A 21,127-nucleotide genomic window follows, 5' to 3' on the forward strand; every position below is an offset into this window, starting at 1 on the left:
TTACTCATGTCTATCACAGGGCAAACACACACACATCCACACCTTAGCACACCTAACATCTCTAGTAGCTCGAGCTGGCCTGACTGCATGTCTTTGGACTTTTTGGAGGAAACCGAAGCTCCCAGTGGAAACCCACAAGGACACAGGGAGAACATGCAAACTCCTCACAGAATGGATACGGTCCGCTCCACCTGGGAATTGAACACAGGGAGGCAACAGTGCTATCCACCGAGTCACCATGCCGCGTGATTTATCTATGAATGTAATTTTATTACATTTATTTAATTTTAGTTTATTATTTTTGCGATTTTATTTGTATTAGTGTGGGGACTTTTATATTGAAATCTCTCTGAGCGGCTGTTATTGCTGTGCTCTGTAACTGACGATTGTACCGGTTCTACAGGAACAAACAGAAGCGGATGGAGAGGATTTACACACTACACGGTAACATAAATCCGATTAAAAATCACCATTCTTATATAAAACAACATTTATTGAGTTTAAAGTCTCGATATTTCGTTTTATTTTGCGGCGTTTGTGTTTGTGCTAGAACAGTTAGCCTCTTGAGCTAGTAGAATCCTGTCAGGTTAGCATGTTAGCACCAGAAAATCCTCCAGTGTTTATAATAATCTTAATTATTGATCATTTATTCCACTATAAATCAGCTCAGTTCATACGAAAACAGAGCAGCTTTATTATCACAACAGATGCGGTTAATAATAATATTAATAATATCTGTATTTCTTTCGTTATGTAATATTCAGCCAGACTGGTGCTCAGAAGTTTACATACAGCTGAGATGAACGTTTGTGTTCTGGAATTTTAGTTTGTCCACGGTCAGACGAGCTTTGTGATGTTCTGGCACCACTGTTCCATGTACAGGTGCAGTGATAGCTCACTAGACTAGTAATCAGAAGGTTGCCGGTTCAAGTCCCGCCACTGTTGCACTCCTGAGCAAAACCCTCAACTGCTCAAAATCATGTTCAATTCTTTGTCCACAGTCAGACGAGCTTTGTGATGTTCTGACTCCAAAATTGGCACCTCAAATTCCAATCAAGTTCAAGTACACAATGCAGTACAGCCTCCAAACCAAAGGCGGTGTAAAACATGCTCGACTGTGGACAGTGTCCTTCACATTTTAGCGGCTTGTATTTGGTGTGTTTTGTGTTTGGCAAGAAAGAGACCACTGTTCCATGTACATGTGCAGTGATAGCTCACTGGTTAAAGTGCTGGACTAGTAATCAGAAGGTTGCCGGTTCAAGTCCCGCCACTGTTGGTCTCCTGAGCAAACTGCTCAAAATCATGTTCAATTAAATCTGTAATCCAGCATTGGCTCAACTACGGGTCGAAGGTGGTCGAGTATAACAACCGACACGCGCATGGCTGGATTACTGACCGGGCCAGTGGGGCCAGCGCCCAGGGGCCCTTGAGGTCAGGGGGCCCAAAACATTTTGCGATGCCTATCAACATTTATGATACAATATATTTTTATTTCCGAGGGCCCTCCATTTTAAGGATCCTCTGACTATTAGGGACTTTGACCCCAGGGCCTCTTGGGGGCCCTAGCCATGCTTTTGGGGCCCCTAGCCATGCTTTTGGGGGCCCTAGCCATGCTTTTGGGGCCCCTAGCCATGCTTTTGGGGGCCCTAGCCATGCTTTTGGGGCCCCTAGCCATGCTTTTGGGGGCCCTAGCCATGCTTCTGGGCCCTAGCCATGCTTCTGGGCCCCCTAGCCATGCTTTTGGGGGCCCTAGCCATGCTTTTGGGGCCCCTAGCCATGCTTTTGGGGGCCCTAGCCATGCTTTTGGGGCCCCTAGCCATGCTTTTGGGGGCCCTAGCCATGCTTTTGGGGGCCCTAGCCATGCTTTTGGGCCCCTTATGAAAATGGATGAGGCGTTGTGGCACTGCTCTGACTTCGACTTCTGGCTATTAGGGGTCCTAGGAAAGAGGGGGGCATATTTTTAGAGGGCCCTGGTTATGAGAGCCCCTACCAGGGGGCCCTAGAGAAGAGCAGGGCATACCATTAGAGGGCCCTTGATCACGAGGGCCCCTGCTATGGGGCCCTTGACTTCCATAGAAGTCGTTTACCATGGCTCCTTGACTTTCTAGGGACCTACAAATTGCCAGGCAAGCTACCAGATTTCATATTTCACTCAGGATTAGGATGCGCCAAAACCGCCTGAACTCACCGTCACTCCTGGCCATTGACTCTGACTCTTTGCCCAGGGGCCCAGACTATCCTCAATCCGTCCTTGGACACGCGTCGTTGTGCAGTCCGAGTATAAATATCACTGGTCTGTCAAAATCTACCCGCTCAGAGAATCAGACGTGTCGTGTGTGTGTGTGTGTGTGTTTATTGATGTTCAGGACGTGAGTGCGGTAGAAGATGAGTTCTCAGCAGTACCAGAGAGCAGGACTGAACCCCGCACAAGCGCCGAATTCAGCCTCGGTCCAAGCCAAGCAGAACAGCACGGGTCAGTCTCACTGTCATAAACACCATATAAATAACTACATTTATTCTGATGTGCAGCTTAATAATATCAGATTTTTTATTTTTTTCTGTTTCTGTGAACTTGTCCTGCAGTCCAGAGCGACTTGATTCTGGCTTTTTTAACTGGACGTACGTTTTCTGCCAATCAGCCTTTCGTATGCAAGTGCATTGAGACCCCTCTAGTTACTACATAGGTTACCATAGCAACTGCTTAGAAACACACTCGCAACCTCCTGGGATACCAATGCAACACACTAGAAATCATCTTTAATACCATCGCACCCTCTCAGTCCTATAGAAACCACCTAGCGATACCCTAAAAACCACCTGGGACACCGTAGCTGCAGCCTAGTAACACCCTAACAAGCAAATGTCCTAGAAACGACCCAGAAAACTATAGCGACACCCCAGCGACCACCGAGGATACCTTAGCAACACCCTAGTATTCACACATCGATGCTTATTGTGCCATCCACGTCATGCCCATGCTCTCTTTCAGGAGGACACGATGATGCCAAGCGGGACGTGAACCTGGCTCCCTTTTCCAGCACCGCGCTTCCTCTGAGAGACGATAAACAGGAGCCGGTGGTGGTGAGGCCGTACGGGGCGCCGTCGTCCATACCTCACTCACTCACCCAGCACCTCCCCGTCACCTTCACAGAGGGACATGGCAAGGTGCAGGTACGTTGGTGGTGCGTTGACCCTTCTGCCGCGCTCCGGTCAGCGGTGTTAATCGTGTGATGGGTGTAAAACTGCGATCGCGATCTCTCTCTCTCTCTTTCAGTCTGCCCTGAAGGCTTCCATCCCGAGCCGAGTGATCGCCCCGGCCCCGGCCCTCACCCTGCCACACAAAGGTCCCGGGCACCTCGAGGGCACCATGCCTCAGGCAGCTGCCATCCCTGTCGCGACCATCAGCGGGCAGCAGGTGAGCAAAACTGTACCCTGTGTTTAGAATGTATCCAGAGCCTTCACCTGTTAACACGACAGTGACCTAAAGCACGCAGCCAAGACGACACTGGAGCGGCTTCAAGGCAAAGCCCTGAAATCTATTGGATTGTTGTGGAGAGATTTAAAGAAAGCGGTTTCCAGATGCTCTGCTTATAATCTGATGGAGCTTAAAAGGATCCGACGTGAAGATCGGGATGAACCAGGGCTGTGCGATATGACTAAAAAAAAGTCGATATGCTTTTGAGAAGTGACGATATACGATACGATACGATATAATGTAAACTTAAAGTGCAATGGCAGGCCACTGCCCGTATTTTAGCTTATATCGTTTATAAGTTATCTTAAAAACACAAAATACTGTAGTTCTGATATTCTTTATATTAGATGTTCTATATATTTTGTATTATTACAAGGCTGCATGTATATAATCTCACAGTCACATTTATGCCGTCCAATTTACTTCGAATAAGTGAGCATGAAAAAAAATCCCAAAAACGTTTAATATTTGATAATGATGCTTTGCTATCATTGCAAAATAAAAGCGCACGGTAAACAGCGGCACCGCGACCCAGATCAACCAAACAGCAGCATAAAATCATAACCGCTGCTTACCTGAGCTAGGGCTGTCGCGGTGAAAGAATTTCCCCTTTGCGATATTCAGCCTGTCTTAATATCGCGGTATGCGGTGATATCGCCTTTTTTTTTTTTAATTACTTAATTGATCTGGATTTTAGAGCTATATAAACAAGCTTTATTGTTAGGCTATGATTCGGTATATTATTGCTTTATAATGACGAAGATGGGACAGCTTTAAGACCAATGAAATGCGTGTTTAATGTTAAATACAGAACAGAGCAGGGATGCGCGTCATTTCTCTATTAAAAAAAGGTTTAAATTTAGCTTCTAGCCTAGACTAGATACGCACTGTGAAACGAAAAAAAAAAAGAGTTTAGGCTAAATATTTTAAATGCACATCTAATCAAAATATGGTAAAAAAAATTGAATAAAGTCTGTAAGAGTTTAAACCTGCGTTATCATGCGCAGTAGAAGAACCAACATGTTCACCTGATGTGGTTTAGAGAGGATCTGAGTGGGGTAGTGATGTTCCTGACGTTACACTAATACACACGTGTACTGAACCTGCATGCGACTTTACACAGCAGAGCAAATCTAGCCCGGTTATCGCGCCACTATTTACTATCTATTTAGTAGATATAATTAACATAACAATATAAACTACATTTTAAGTTATTATTCGTTTCAATACATTTTTATTCAACGAAAAAATGCATTTAAATCATTCCAGCAAGCCAGGAAGAGAGAATTTGCAGGCTGCAATGCCATATTAACCATCATTAAGTGTTTTAGTACGCCAAGGCTGTTTGAATATGGTCTAAATTAGTATTTATTGAGTGTGAACTCAATTTAATCATTAATAAACTTGCCTATAATTCATGTTGCGATTGTTTACATTTTAAAACACAAAGCCCGACGCTCAGCAGCAACGGATGCGGACAGGTTGCGGGAAAATGACGCACTTAGCTCATTTTCATTATGAATTTATTTAACATTTATTACGCCCGAATGTAAGCGTATAAAACAAGATGGACCCTGCAACAACAACAAAAAAAAAAAAAAGATTAGAAAGAAAGAAAGAAAAAACGTGAATATCGCGGTGATGCGGTTGCTTGGCATGCCCTGCGGTTGGCTGGTCTATACCGCGATATCTCAAAATTGCGGTTAGTGCGACAGCCCTAGCGAGCACACACACCATCAGAGAGGGTTTTAGTGCCGCCGGGAACATCGCTACCCCACTCGGATCCTCTCTCAGACCACATCAGGTGAACATGTTGTTTTTTCTAGCGCGCAACAAGGACACGATAACGCAGGTTTAAGGTCTTATAGACTTTATTCTTTATTCTAAACGAAAGGTTTCGTTTTTTTGTTTGTTTGTTTTTTTACCGTATTTTGATTAGATGTGCATTTAAAATATCTAGGCTAGAAGCTAAATTTAAGCCTTTTTTTAATAGAGAAAAGCCGTGCATTCTTATTGCGCATCTCTGCTCTGCTCTGTTCTGTATTTAACAGTAAACACGCATTTGATTTGTCTTAAATCTGTCTCATTTTTGTCATTAAAAAGCAATAATATACCGAATCATAGCCTAACAATAAAGCTTGTTTATATAGCTCTAAAATCCAGATAAATTAAGTAATTTTCAAAAACAAAAAAATTGAGACTAAATATTTGTGTGTGTTGTTCCATTAGGGATGTAATTCACTTTTTTTCTTTTTTGAGGCCATCCGTATGTTTCCAGAATATAAAAATCCATTTCCAACCGTGTTCGTCCTCCTAACTAATGAAAGTGAAAACCGTTTTAAATCATTTATTTCCTCGGCTGTCGCGGTACAAAGCTGAAAGCGGTAACCAATGAAGAGAGAGATTGAAATCCCTCCCAAAATCTGAATTCGGAAGCTCTGATTGGTTTATACATCTGAATCTCTTTAACAGATGAACTGATTCATGGAGTCGTTTACGCAAAACGAATGAATCTTTACCACAGACAAGAGCACAGCTCCCTGATTCCATTCCAATGAATAATTCGTTTGAAAAGAGTCGTTTCTGACTCGTTGACTCGAATGGTAACCTGTGTATTCTACACACACTCGATATATCGAATACGGTCATTTTCAACATCATGTAAAAGTAATATCGGATATATCGATATTTACGATATATCGCAAAGCTGCTTCAAATAAGTCAAGCTTAGATAATGTAAATTTTCTTTACGTTATTGTTGTGGGATATCGTAACTTAATGGGATGCTCGTTGTTGTTTCTCGAAGGGTCACGCTGGAAATCTGCACCGTATTATGGCCACCAACGTGCAGATAATCCGCCAAGGGACGCCCACCCTACAGTTCGGCTCCTCGGCCGCTCCGCAGCATCAGTTCCCCTCGCATTTACCCAGAGGTCAGTGCTCGTATGCTCGTATTTCTGGTCGACCATTCAGCGTCACTTAGACTGTAAATAAATGCTCACGCACTTCCGACGCGTCGTCTTGTGTCGGTGTGATCGGCAGGAGCCGCGGCAGCCGCCGTCATGTCCAGTTCCAAAGGAGCGACGGTGCTGAGGCCGGCGTCCAACCCGAACCCCGGAGCAGGACAGCCGACGGTCCAGCACATCATCCATCAGCCCATACAGGTTCCCCCTCGCATATTTGTTTGTGTACTGTACTGGGGGGGGAAAAGTAATCGCACCCTTGCTGATTGTCTTTCACATTGAATGATTTAAGATGCAATGATTTCTGTCTTTCGTTTTTGCAGTCACGCCCCATAGTGACCACCTCTACGGCGGTGTTGCCCACAGTAGTAGCGCCGGTCACGGCCACCAGGCCTCAGTCTCCTGTCATCAACACGGTGACGGCTCACTCGGGAGAGCTGGCGCACGGGTAAGAGAAGAACACCGAGTTGTTTCTACGTGAGAGCCCCGTGTATGTGTGTGTGAAAAAAAATGAGGAGAAGTAAATTTGGAGAAGATGCCAAGAATATGTAAAACTACACCCACTCTGCCTAGATCAGGACTATTTTTTTAGTCAGTGGACTATAATGGGTATTCTTATTGACTGAGATTGATTAGCTTAAGGGCCCGAGGCAAGTTGTTTATGGATTTGGACAAAGACTCATACTCGGTTGTTTAATCTGTCATTCAAGGCACCCGGGCTAGTGGGTTCATCCACTTTATACAGTGAAACTAACTGAATGAATATGGAATATTTTTATAACCGTTTATAACGATCTTCCTCCTCCTGTTTAATCCCAGGCGCTCAGCTCTCACCATTCACCCACCCCCCGCCACCCTGAGTATCCAGCGCCCCGCTTCGGCCCGGGACATGCACACGCGGATCACCCTCCCGACGCACCCGGCCATGGGTGCTCAGAAGGCGCTCCCACACTCGATGCCGCAGGTGAGCAGTCTTTCAGTCCCTCCCCTGTTGATTAATAATCCAGGACCAGTATCTGGATCTGACTATAAATACCAAACAGCAGCCTAATAACATGACCGTGCAGTCGTCGTATTTTGCAGCGGGTACAGCGTCAAAGCGTCAACGCGTTTCATAAGAGCTCAAGACGTCCTTCTGGCTCCTCCTAGTGATGAGCAGACTTTTTGTGTCGACTGTGTTTGTTTTTTTAAAGGTTCAGTGCCTGATTTACGTTTGATTTGTTCTGTGGACACCCTCTACTATACTGATAAACCTCACAAAGCTAAGGGTGTAAACGTGTTCTCGTTGGACTCATATGCACCCTTGTTTTTATTTCTCTGCAGAAACCGATCTTCAGCTCTGTGACGCCCGTGGCGGCAGCGACAGTGGCTCCTATCCTGGCCACCAACACGGCTCCGTCCACCACGACAACCGGCGGCAATATAGTTACGGTGCCGATGGCCTCGCATTCCACACACGCCACCACGGTCACCACCTCCACCATCCCTGTCGGTATGAAACCTTTACCGATCCCAATTCGTTTCCCATTTTGCCCATTTATTTACTCTTATACTCTTACTTCAGCCAAGGTGGTACCGCAGCCCATCACACACACCTCCACCCGCATCCAGCCCGAGTTTGCTGGGGTCCCGACCCTCCGCTCGTCCCCGAATCCTGCCGCCATGGACAACCGCAGTGACAACAGGTACACACTGACCCTAGAGGGAGCCACTTAGTTGTCATTTAGGTTAATGAGAGCGTTTAATGATGAGCCGTGTGACCAGAAGTATGCGGACGCTTCATCACAGGCTTTGTGATTGCAGCTATGACAAAGCTCTACTTTACTAAGTTTTTTATTCATCAGGATCTAAATAGCAATTTTGTGATCCTTAGTAACTTCTATACAAATATGCTAAGATAACACAATATGCTTACTTCCTCTATAAAAGTGGTGTTCTAGAGCAGGGGTGCACAACTTCTCTTTACCAAGGGCCGGTTTCACACAAACACCTACACCAGAGGGCCACGAATGTCATTTTTTACAGACCTGTCCACATGAATTTGTAATACAGCTACAAAAAATCAGGTAGTTACAAGGAATGTCCTGGTCGATGGGAGATACTGCACCGTCTTTCTGACGCCGACTGAGTAATGTGGTGGTCGGAAGTCTTTTAGTGCTTTAATCTTGTGCTTTCTGTCCTCACCTCGGAGATCGCCGAGTTTTGGGTGTTTCGTTACGTGATGCCTCCGTGAATTATATCCCTTTGCCACCGCCATGCATTCCAAGCGCACCAGACATGAGAAGACGGCATGGCCCGTTTATTAAAAAAAATAAACGCATGTCCATTCCGGGTTAATTTTCCTACACTCTAAAAAATGATTCAGCACATTAGTAAATTAAATGTAATATAACAAGTAAGCTCAACATAAAATAATTAAGTTTGTTACATTTGTTAAAAAGACATTATTTTAGACAAACTCAAAATTGAAACCTTTTTCAACGCATTATTTTGCTTTAGTACAAAATCATACCAATTTTGAGTTGAGCCAACTAAAATTTCTGAGTTGCTTGAATGTATTATGTTTAAATACAGTCGAATCCGGTTAATCGGACCAGCCGCTTATTCGGACCGAATCCTAGAGTACAGAAACAAATCCTATTATGTACGTGTGATGTTATTCGCTCATTTGGACCAAAATTCCGTTCAATCGGACCAAAGAACGTGAGAGCGAATAAGAAAAAAGAAGCCACAAGTCGCCGCTTAGAGCGGATGCAAAGCGGGTCAGCGAGATATCAAAGGTCAGGAAATCCCAAAAGTTGTGTTGACGAGAGCGAAACCAGCGGGAGGTGAACGCGCCCACCACTTTCTTTCCCACGACGACGCACCCAGTAGCCAGCAGCGTGGTTATCGGATCCATCTGCATCTCCGCTTTTCGGCGAAATGAAGTCGAGCGTAAACGAGAGCGTCCGGCAACACGTGCGAGGAATTCCCTCCCGTCAATCCCGATTAAAGTCTACACGAGAAAGCGATCGTTCCTTGTAACATAGGGCACGTTCGTGTAATCGGACCAGCCGGTCATTAGGACCAAAACGATCGCGTCCCGATGTGGTCCGATTAACCGGATTCGACTGTACTGGGAAGGGGCGGAGCTTTACCCAGAAGGACTTGCGGCAGTGGTTTCCAGACCTACAGTGACCGTGTGCAGCCCAGCGTTGGGAACAGTGTGGCTACGATGAAATATGTGTTGATGCGTGCTCGATAACCCGGGTACACAAATTCGCGAAGTTGAGTCAGTTCGTCTGGACACGAGTTTATTGTAGAGTGTTGTGTCCAGATGAACTGACTCAACTCTGTTGATACGCTGAGAAATGAATCGGCATGTGTGTTTGTGGTATGAATGAATATGTGTATGAATAAGCGTCTGTCCAATGATTCAGTAAAAGAGCTGATTCCTATCGCCGCCTTCTCTCGCCGACATTCCGATAATATTCGGCATATTCATATTAGCGGGACCTCATTTATTTGGGTTTGTGAAACAAAACAATGAAATTTAAATGAATTAGGTTCAGATTAATTTAGCGTGATGGTGTTAAAAATGTTCATGTTGATATTACCTAATTTAGTTAAGTTAGTTTAACAGCGAAAGGCTTGTTGCATTTAATGCATGCAAATTGTTACCATAATTAACAATTAAGTAGATCCAGTATATTATTTTTTAGAGTGTGTGCTCGAGATCCACTTTTCTTTCTTTTTTACTCGTACTTGGTTTGGACAAAGATTTGGTACCGCTGAAGTAACTTGTATTCACTTAATTTAGCTTCACTCTTCAGTCACAATTTCATGGAATTACGCACTGAATTAAAAGTGACGGCATCGTTTATTTAAAAATGCATCGGCGCTTCATGTGGCGGGCCGGATCGAGAGTTTTGCCGGGTGGTTCTAGAGCACCAAGTCGTGTGTCTACGTCATGCCAAGGAGAAAAGTCGTCGTCGGTCACCAAGTGTTGCTGAATTGTGTGACCGAGAGATCCTGTAGCAGATTGAGAAGGGGCGTGGTGGGATTTCGGCAACGTCACATATGAGAAAGAAGAAAGCTCTAACGTTCTGTGGACGTGGGCATCAAATGGAAGAGTTGGATCTTGTAAATTAAAAAAAATAAGTGGGCCAAAAGTTTTCCACAGCTGTGGGATAGACTGATAAACTCCTGCAGAAAGTGTTTTCTTCATGCTACAGAATAATTTAATGCACTTGTGTGTGTGTGTGTGTGTGTGTAACTTAATATGTATGTTAAACTTTGTATAATAATAATAATAATAATAATAATAATAATAAAAATAAAAAAGTCAGAAAAACTCAGTAAAATAAAGAAAGTCAGTAAAATATTTACAAATAATTGCACATGGGAAAAATATTGCACATTGTAATAATTACACATGAGGGGAAAAAAGTTGCACATTGTTATGAATAATTATTAACAATGAATAATAATTGTTATCCACAGGCCGTCTGTTCCCGTGCAGTTTCAATATTTTCTGCCCACCTATCAACCAGCTTCTTACCCGATGACCTACACCCCGATCACCAGCTCCGTGTCCACCATTCGACCCTATCCAGGTAACTCGCTCGTTTCGATCAGAAGCCGTGACCTGGAATTGTATTCAGAACAGAAACACGAGCATCACATCACTGGAACGTCGTGTACTGGCACTCACAGACACGGTGTCACTGTTAAGTGCTGTTGTGCCCCTTTTCCATTACATGGTACCCTACAGACCAAAACAAATCCTGAACTATCCATGCTGTACCCAAAATGCAGCCCCCGCCCTTTCCCCTGTGCCCAATCTGTGGCCTCTTTTTATCACCTGCCGATGTTGGTGCAGTGACCGCTGGAAGAGACCCTGTCCAACCTTTCCTCCTCCCTCAAGCTGGGACAGTTGTGTTTTTGTGGACGCCCGGTCAGTTCGGCGTGAGGCGGGCCTTCTTATAGTGCTTTCTGGGAAATGATGCATGTGCCTGGCCTGGCCTGAACCCCACTAAACAGCTTTGAGACGAATCGGAAGATCGACTGTACAGCTGGCAACTCCATGTCATTGCTCATGGTCAGATGTCCACATAATTTTGGCCACATGGTGTACTGTTTATTTAGGCTTTATTTAATGTGTGTGTGTGTGTTACAGTGACGGCCCAGCCTCCTAGCGCAGCTCAGCCCAGTGTGGGCATGGCCTCTGCCGTCCATCTGAACTCCATGCAGCTCATGACGGTGGATCGCATCGCCCAGATCAACACCCAGAACATGCAGCCGGCGGCCGTGGCCGCGCAGGGCGGCCAGAACGCGACCATCACGGCCCAGGGGCTTCACGGCGGCTCCACGATCACGCCCCAGGGCATCCAGGCTGCTTCCATCAACCCCCATCAAATCGCCAACGAGGCCAAGACCTCAGGTCAGGAGTTTTTACATCCCTGAGAAATGAGCGCGCTCGCGTGACCACGCCTGAACGTCGAATGCTTGTTCTCTCCTCAGTGGTGCTGGCCGACGGCTCCGCCCTGGTCGGCAACTCCATCGGCAACACCTTCAACAGCAGCCAGCCCATCACCGCGGTGACCCAGACTCACCCCCAGGGGGCCGGATCGGGGACGTCGACGCTCGTCTCGTCCCCTCGGCCCAGCATCCTCCGCAAAAAGCCGGCCACCGACGGGTGAGTCCGAAACAAGAGTCCGTTCGCATGAGAGACGGCAAAACCAATTTCGTTTCCATTTTACGCCGCAACGAGATTCTGCTCCCACCTAGTGGTGATTAGAGACAATAACACCCCAAGAGTATTGGAAATGTAATTACTCCTGTAGCGTCTCTAATTATTTATTCTTTGTGTGGCCCGGTAATAAATGACCCACGGATCGGTACCGGTCGCTGACCTTTTCAAAGCTCCTCCAATGAGACGAACTGTTTGATATGACGCGGTTAAAGCGACTCGGGCCGGACAAACAACACTTAAAACGGCGAGTGAGGAACGTGATTAGTGGAGGAACTTATGAGCAGTAATAATGAAGAGAAGTTTAGTGCTCCTGTCTCCTTCTTTTACTACATTAAACCACGTTAAGCTTTATTCTGAACCAGAAGCGTTTTAGACTCTGGGAGAAGCTGATTCTGATTCTCACCATTTCTCAGAAGCTGGAGCTGTAACACAAGTTTAAAAGTGAAACAGGGAGGAGAATCCAGATAAACACAGATACATGTGGAGCTGTAACCCTGGATCTGACGCTTGTTCCACACTGATGCAGATTCAGCTCATATGAAAGCAATAAGCCACGAGAGACCGTGCGTTACTGCGATTTTATCACGGGGAAGGATGTTTTGGTCTCGAGTGGTCAACATAAAATATAATAAAATACAACAATGTTAAATTTATAGATGTTTTAATTTACAAAAACACTTACAAAACATGAGGGCGAACATAACATTCGTAATAAACATTCCTCCACAAACACTATTACATTATTTCTTGGACGAAACACCCGCTTAATGATCAGGATTACTGTTTATATTAATCTGCACATTTCCATGTATTGTACATGAGTTAAATTAGTGTTCAACCAAGTTTGTACTTGTTCTTTTCAGTGGCGTATTAATATGGGATGATGTGAGGTGGTCATAGGTGCGCGTATATCGGCGACTTTACAACGGCTTCGAACGCGGCGCAGCCAATCAGATTTTAGGACCGGAACTATCCGTTTTATAACCGCACTTTGAGTGCTGAGCTGACCATGTGACTGCGCCCTTAGAGAGTCAAGAAACGTGTCCAAACTCTCTTTGTTGTTATTACATGTGCATAAAAAGCTCAATGGACCGTGGGGAGAGTTTTTACCGTGAAGCAACTCGGCAGTACCAGCAGCTAAAAATGCTTCCCACACCACCATCACACCTCTTCCTTCACGCTGAAACACGGAACCGTAACATTATATTTGAACATGTGATGCCTGTACTGATGTGCATTTTGTGTATCTGAAGCTCCGCCGTGAGGAAAAACCTGATGACGGCTACTCAGCTCGGCGACTCGGCCAGGATGGACGTGGGCATGAGGAGCGCCGCAGGATCCCCTCGACCCGCAGGGTACGAATCCTCCATTACTAAACCAATACGCAGGCAGACGTGGGACTTCCCTAAAGCGTTGTGTTAACCAGCATGTGGATGACTGAGGCTGTAACAGGCTGGGACAGTTGCCAGCCACTTGTGCGGTTCCAACTTCTCTGTGCTCTGTTGCAGACTCAAGCCCAAATCGGAGGTCCTGGTGGCTCTGGGTCCTCCTGTACCCGCCGGCGTGGACGCCCTTCCCAGCCAGAGCGTGGAGCAACTGCTGCAGAACGCCGCTCCAGGTTCTTCCCAGATCCCCGCCCAGGCCGCGTCCTCCCACCTGACCTCGGGCGCTCCGCCGTCTCAGCCGGCCGCCGCCGCCATGGCCGTGACTCCGTCCGTCATGTCCACGGCCAACGTGATCGCCCCGCCCGCTCACCCGGCGGCCGGTGGCGCCGCCGCCTGTGCCGTTAGCTCCACCCTTCCGGACCTTCACGCTAAGCAGGAGGAGGAGCCTGTGGACATCTCAAAAGCAGGTAATGAGAGCGCTCCGAGTACCCAGACATTAGGGGGCGCCGTTGCAGAGATTTGCCCCTGAATGTGATTTTAATGTGTTTTTTTTTTCCCCACCAGTGCTTCAAGAATCACTTTGTCTTTCCCTCAACTCTTCTTTTTCAGCGGGTGCGGCGCCCCCTACCGGCGCCTCCGCTCTCGCCGTCACGCCTTCGGATCTCCCGCCGGGCGCCTCCCCCAGGAAGAAGCCCAGGAAGCAGCAGCATGTGATCTCCACCGAGGAGAGCGAGATGATGGAGACCAACAGCACAGACGAGGAGAAGCCGCCCATCAAAGCTCTCGGCCATCGCCCCGAAAAGCGCAAATCGCCTCCTAAGGAGTACATCGGTCCGTCCCGCTTCCTCTTAGATCAACGGGCTCATGAAGCCTCCGGGACGTCGGCGTCCAGTCCATGTCAGTAATGTAATGCCTCGTGTTGTGTTTTGTGTACCTGCTGTAGATGAGGAGGGGGTGCGCTACGTCCCGATGAAAATCCGCCCCCCTATCACGCTCCTGCGTCAGTACCGGAACCCCTGGAAAGCTGCTTATCATCACTTCCAGAGACACAGCGACGTCCGGGTCAAAGGTATTGCTGACGCGCTGTACTCTCGCTCGCTCTCCAGTAGTGAACATCGAATAAAAGCTTCATTTCAGTTCTCGTCTCACTACAACTGATAAAACAATAATTTTCTGTGTAATACTGTTCTGTTCATATTAGGGATGCATCGATACCATTTTTTCCCAACCGAGTACGAGTACGAGTACATGTATTTTTGTATTTAGAATGATGCAATCTGGAGCATTATGGAATAGTTTAGTTTTTAGTGTAAAATAGTGCAGTGGAACAGTTGCTTGGGTTGCCGTCACTAATTGTAAAAAAAAAACAAAAAAACACCGCACAGACATCATTGAGAAAGCTTCTGACAAGCTAACGTTAACGTTCATTAATAAACGCACGTCATTAACGTTGTGCACATCATACATGCGATGCGATTCTGCTGATTGAAATATTTACTTTAAAAGGATAATACAGTCCGATCCCATCTGAGCCGATTCTACCGGCACGTACATTCGTAAACGACTCCGAGTCGGCTCCCGCTCTGTGGTAATAAGCAGTATAATTAAGCCTGAGCTTTATAAGGTAAGCGAGTCACACAGAATGTTCTGTAGTATTTGGTGTTTATTTACAACCGCATCATTCATTATAACAGTAAACACGGAGAGATGACTGAGAAAAGAAGCTTAAAATGAGTCGACTCCTGAATCACTTGTATCGACACTGTGAACAGAGTATTGAACACAAACACAGCGGTCGCTGCTTTTGTAACCGGTTATCTTCACTGTTAGCTCTATTTTGAAGGGTTTTTTTTTTTTCAAACGGAACTAAATAACATTAAACGTGCGTGTGAGCGTCGTGGTCAGTGAGAATAATTCAATCTGTCTCCCGTGGGTGAAAAATGAATTGCTTTAGTTTTAGAAGTAAAAAAATCTCGCAATGTCACGCCCCCCGGTCAGGCACTCGCGCCCCACAGGTTGAAAACCCCGGCGTTAACGCAGCGACGTGCACTAGGTACACGGTATCGGATGTTTAGTATCGGAGCCTCGTTTGCGAGTACGAGTACGAGTTAATGAGCGCGGTATCGGGCTAATACCCGACACTAGTATCCGTACTCGTGCATCTCTAGTTCATATTATAAGTGGTATAACACTGCATGTGTGTGTGTGTGTGTGTGTGTCGTCGTCTCAGATGAGAAGAAGGGCACGTTGCAGGATGTGGCCAATCAGAAGGGGGCGCTGTGTCGAGCTCAGGGCTGGAAGGTCCACCTGTGTGCCGCCCAGCTGCTTCAGCTGGTGAGAAACTCGTTCTACCTCACGGTTTGCTACTGAACATGATGGAGTCTCACCCTGAACCCAGAAACGTTCCTCTCAGCCTGCAGCAAGTTTTCATAACGTGGTTAATCCCAAATTCATTCTGATCGACCTTCGTGGCCTGTGTCTGAGGGAAGGGGGGGCGAAGGGGTTCCTCATTACCGCAGCCTGGCTGAACTGTGTGACGCTCCGTACGCTATACAGATCCCTGTGTAACCTGTCTACAGCCCTCCTCTGCCAGGGTCGGGACAGACTGACAGACTGACTGACTTTTAATCTTTCTGTCTGTCTGTCTTTCTGTCAATTTTTTTCTCTCTCTCCTCCTGTCTGTCTGTCTGTCTTTCTCTCTTGCCGTCTTTTTCTTTCTGTCTGTCTTTCTATCTGTCTGTCTTTTGCTCTGTCTGTCTTTTAGACTCTTTCATTCTCTCTGTATATGTCTGTTTTTCAGTCTGTCTTTCTGTCTGTCTGTCTGTCTGTCTGTCTCCTCTTTTTTCTGTCTTTCTTTCTGTTATTCTGTCTGTCTTTCTTTCTCTGTCTTTCTTTTTGTCTGTCTGTCTTTCTCTGTTCTTCTGTCTGTCTTTCTTTCTATTTCTTTCTGTCTATCTTTTTTCTGTCTCTCCTTCTGTCTGTCTTTCTCTCTCGCTGTCTCTTTCTTTCTGTCTGCCTTTCTATCTCTGTCTTTCTGTCTGTCTGTCTGTCTTTCTATCTATTTTTTTCTCTCTCTCCTCCTGTCTGTCTGTCTTTCTCTCTTGCCGTCTTTTTCTTTCTGTCTGTCTTTTGCTCTGTCTGTCTTTTAGACTCTTTCATTCTCTCTGTATATATGTCTGTTTTTCAGTCTGTCTTTCTGTCTGTCTGTCTCTTCTCTTTTTTCTGTCTTTCTTTCTGTTATTCTGTCTGTCTTTCTTTCTCTGTCTTTCTTTTTGTCTGTCTGTCTTTCTCTGTTTTTCTGTCTGTCTTTCTTTCTATTTCTTTCTGTCTATCTTTTTTCTGTCTCTCCTTCTGTCTGTCTTTCTCTCTCGCTGTCTCTTTCTTTCTGTCTGCCTTTCTATCTCTGTCTTTCTATCTGTCTGTCTCTTTCTGTCTGTCTTTTAGAGTCTTTCAGTCTCTCTGTATATATGTCTGTTTTTCAGTCTGTCTTTCTGTCCTTTCTGTCTGTCTCTTCTCTTTTTTCTGTCTTTCTTTCTGTCATTCTGTCTGTCTGTTTTTCTGTCTGTCTGTCTTTCTTTCTTTCTGTCTGCCTTTCTGTCTTTCTTTCTGTCTATCTTTTTTCTGTCTCTCCTTCTGTCTGTCTTTCTCTCTCGCTGTCTTTTTCTTTCTGTCTGCCTTTCTATCTCTGTCTTTCTGTCTGTCTGTCTCTCCTTCTGTCTGTCTTTCTCTCTCGCTGTCTTTTTCTTTCTGTCTGCCTTTCTATCTCTGTCTTTCTGTCTTTCTATCTGTCTGTCTGTCTTTTAGAGTCTTTTCCGTGCACCGTATAAATGTTTTAATCGTTTAGAATGTAAATCTGGGCGGGTCTGATGAATGTGAGGTCGCTCATGTGTGAATGAGACGAATTGGGATGCAGACTCGTATTTTGCTCCTGTGTGTTCCCCAGACCAACCTGGAACACGACGTCTACAGCCGTCTGAACAACCTCCAGGAGGGTCTGGCGCCCAAGAAGAAAGGCGCGGCCGAGGAAGATCTGCACCGCATCAGCGAGCTCATACAGGCAAGTCAGAACTCAGAACTCGGCACCTCGGGTTTGATCCTGACTCCAAAATCTTGAAGTTAAAGGCTGTTCTAGCTATAGTCACATATGTCGGCGTTCGTGATACCTAAAATTACACCAGAATGTTTTTGCCCCCCCGCAGGGTAACATGCAGCGCTGTAAGCTGGTGATGGACCAGATTTCGGAGGCCCGCGAGGCCATGCTGAAGGTCCTGGATCACAGAGAACGAGTCCTCAAACTCCTCAGCAAGAACTGCAGCACCAAGAAGCTCCACAAGCTCAAGCGCAAGGACCGGGCGTGACCCCGCCCCGGCGGCGCATCCGGACCCATCGGCAAAACACAACAGGAACACATTAATTAAGGAGAGGGGGGAAGCTGGGGCGCACGTACACCCCCTTCCCTAAATATCCGTCTCCACTACAGGACACACACACCAGAGAGTCGGTGCGGCACATCGGGACCCAAAAATGGGTGCGAGGGAGAGCTGGGGGGGACGGACCGTGATGTGTGGCGTGAAAATTTGTCTTTGTGATGTTTGTCTCCCTAATTTAGGACGTGTTTAGCTATTTGGTGACCATAGTAACGTTAAATAATTAAATAATCACTGAGCATCGTTCGTTTGCATTTTGCTCCACGACCGTCTCATTAAGCCGGCGTTTTAATTAGGAGCGATGGGGCATTCAATCATGTTCAGTACGGGCTTTATCCTGGTAGGGGTCGCTGTGGGTACAGAGCCTGTCCACACACACACACACACACACACACAGATGCTTAACAAACTAAAGCAATCACACCAAGATCAATGTAGAATGTTTATATGTGAAACTAACATTCATTCTAGTTAAAATATTAATTTTGATCAGGCTAAATTACACCGATCAGGCATACAATTACTGACTGTAGTCCATCTGTTTCTCTGCATGCTTTGTTACCCCCTATCATGCTGTTCTTCAATGGTCAGGACCCCCACAGAGCAGGTATTATTTAGGTGGTGGATGATTCTCAGCACTGCAGTGACACTGACATGGTGGTGGTGTGTTAGTGTGTGTTGTGCTGGTATGAGTGGATCAGACACAGCAGCGCTGCTGGAGTTTTTAAACACCTCACTGTCACTGCTGGACTGAGAATCGTCCACCAACCCAAAATACCCAGCCAACAGCGCCCCGTGGGCAGCGTCCTGCGACCACTGATGAAGGTCTAGAAGATGACCGACTCAAACAGCAGCAATAGTTGAGCGATCGTCTCTGACTTTACATCTACAAGGTGGACCGACTAGGTAGGAGTGTCTAATAGAGTGGACAGTGAGTGGTGGTTGGCTGCACAGATGGGTCAGCCTTCTCTAATGGCGACTGTCTCGTGTCACATGGGTCGCCTGGGTCAGTTTTTCCCTGTTCACAAGAGTGAATCTTCATAAAAGCCAGACCAGACATGCAGATAATAGCGCTCGTGTAGACATTTCCTCCGATAACATGGATGTGAAGCGCCGGGGCGAGATGGTAAAACTGGTAATGACGGGTGCTCTGGTGGAGCAGTGGTGTAACATGTCTACACGACCTGGCTGGGCGTCCACACTAACCCAATCAGCCGTGTTTGAGGAAGGGAAGGTCGGACCAGGTCTCTACCTACTGCGCCTGTGCGAGGGTGGGGTGTCCTAAGCGTGACCCTCTGTACATGATGAACCTGACACTGGCAGGTGATAAGAAGCGGCGCAGATGTCCGAGGGGGTGTGTGGTGATCCGACTCTCCTCGATCAGATCAGATCGGGGGTTCGCAGTCTGGAATTGGAAATGACTAAATACGAAGAAAAAAACAAACATATAATGACTGAAGAGGGGGGGGTGTACTGATCTGTCATGTATTAGATAGAGAATGATGTGGATTGGGACACCAAAAAAACAATATAAAACCATTTTTTTTATATTCTGACCGACACTGAGGGTGGAAAATAAACGGTTGATTGATGGCTGATGGGGTGAATCTCCGCCTCTGATTGGCTGATGCTTGATGACCGGGTGTGGCCGTTTCTGAGCGACGTCGGATGCTGAACACTGAGCTTTATTTCATCGTTTCTGTTTATTTTGTTTGTTTTTGTCGTCGTCGTCATCGTGTTTGGAAGTGTCGTGACGCATCACGTGAGCAGAACGTCTCCGAGGACGTGACCTTAATCGTCTCTGCCTTAGCTTAGCCTAGCTAGTGTTTGAATCATAGACGAGATGTTGAATATATTATATTTAGGATAATCAGTACTGTACGTATGAGTGGATTTATCGGTGCATGTGAGTCTGTACGCAGCACGGTGGGTGCAGAATATATACGGCCGCGTTTCAGACCTGATTTATTGTTATTATTTTGCATTAAACTGCCTAAACTCACCATATCAAAACTGTTTTTTTATTCTTTTAAAATGTGATAAATATTCTGCTGCTCATTCATTAATATCTGATAGAATCAAAATCTACACTATATTGCCAAAAGTATTCGCTCGTCTGCCTTCACACACGTATGAACTTGAGTGACTCCCATTCTTAATCCACAGGGTTTAATATGATGTCGACCCACCCTTACAGCTATAACAGCTACAACTCTTCTGGGAAGGCTTTCCACGAGGTTTAGGAGTGTGTTTATGGGAATTTTTGACCGTTCTTCCAGAAGCGCATGTGTGAGGACAGACGCTGATGTTGGACGAGAAGACCTGGCTCACAGTCTCCGCTCTAATTCATCCCAAAGGTGTTCTATCGGGTTGAGGTCAGGACTCTCGCTCATCCACGTCTTTATGGAGCTTGTGCTTCGTGCACTGGTGCGCAGTCATGTTGGAACAGGAAGGGGCCATCCCCAAACTGTTCTCACAAAGAGTTCCTGTCACTGGAACTAAGGGGCCGAGCCCAACTCCTGAAAGACGACCCCCACACCATAATCCCCCCTCCACCACACTTTACGCTCGGCACAATACAGTCAGACGGGTACCGTTCTCCTGGCAACCGCCAAACCCAGACGGAGAAGCGTGGTCCGTCACTCCAGAGAACACGTCTCCACTGCTCTAGAGTCCAGTGGCGGCGTGCTTTACACCATGCGCTCGGTGATGTGAGGCTCGGATGCAGCTGCTCGGCCATGGAAACCCGTTCCATGAAGCTCTACACACTGTTCCTGAGCTGATCTGAAGGCCACATGAAGTTTGGAGGTCTGTAGTGATGGACTCTGCAGAAAGTTGGTGACCTCTGCGCACTATGTTCCTCAGCATCCGCTGACCCGCTCTGTCATTTTACGTGGTACCACTTGGTGGCTGAGTTGCTGTCGTTCCCAATCGCTTCCACTTTGTTATAATAGCACTGACAGTCGACTGTGGAATATTTAGTAGTGAGGAAATTTCACGAAAGGACTTGTTGCACAGGTGGCATCACGGTACCACGCTGGAATTCACTGAGCTCCTGAGAGCGACCTGTTCTTTCACTAATGTGTGTAGAAGCGTCTGCATGCCGAGGTGCTCGGTTTTATACACCTGTGGCCATGGAGGTG

The 21,127-nt window shown here is 46.3% G+C and overlaps 1 protein-coding gene across 1 annotated transcript; it reads left to right on the forward strand.

Annotated features, from left to right (window-relative positions):
• The first annotated feature begins 352 nt into the window (after positions 1-352).
• sap130b (Sin3A-associated protein b) lies at positions 353-19,986 on the forward strand. Its single transcript, XM_063016620.1, has 20 exons — positions 353-444; positions 2,367-2,473; positions 2,990-3,171; positions 3,275-3,415; positions 6,282-6,408; positions 6,518-6,639; positions 6,762-6,886; positions 7,258-7,402; positions 7,762-7,930; positions 8,003-8,123; positions 10,921-11,033; positions 11,597-11,860; positions 11,941-12,115; positions 13,426-13,527; positions 13,681-14,024; positions 14,167-14,388; positions 14,501-14,626; positions 15,788-15,891; positions 17,501-17,614; positions 17,757-19,986. Exons 2-20 carry the CDS (start codon positions 2,386-2,388, stop codon positions 17,913-17,915), a joined length of 2,943 nt encoding a protein of 980 aa, XP_062872690.1. The 5' UTR covers positions 353-444; positions 2,367-2,385; the 3' UTR covers positions 17,916-19,986.
• Positions 19,987-21,127: the final 1,141 nt, after the last annotated feature.

Source organism: Trichomycterus rosablanca, chromosome 20 (assembly GCF_030014385.1).
Source record: "Trichomycterus rosablanca isolate fTriRos1 chromosome 20, fTriRos1.hap1, whole genome shotgun sequence".
In the NCBI taxonomy this organism is placed as follows: domain Eukaryota; kingdom Metazoa; phylum Chordata; class Actinopteri; order Siluriformes; family Trichomycteridae; genus Trichomycterus; species Trichomycterus rosablanca.

Coding starts and splice junctions, on each gene's coding strand:
- sap130b (XM_063016620.1), top strand. CDS start 2,386: ATGAGTTCTCAGCAGTACCAGAGAGCAGGACTGAACCCCGCACAAGCG. Junction 2,474..2,989: donor AGCCAAGCAGAACAGCACGG/GTCAGTCTCACT, acceptor GCTCTCTTTCAG/GAGGACACGATGATGCCAAG. Junction 6,887..7,257: donor TCGGGAGAGCTGGCGCACGG/GTAAGAGAAGAA, acceptor GTTTAATCCCAG/GCGCTCAGCTCTCACCATTC.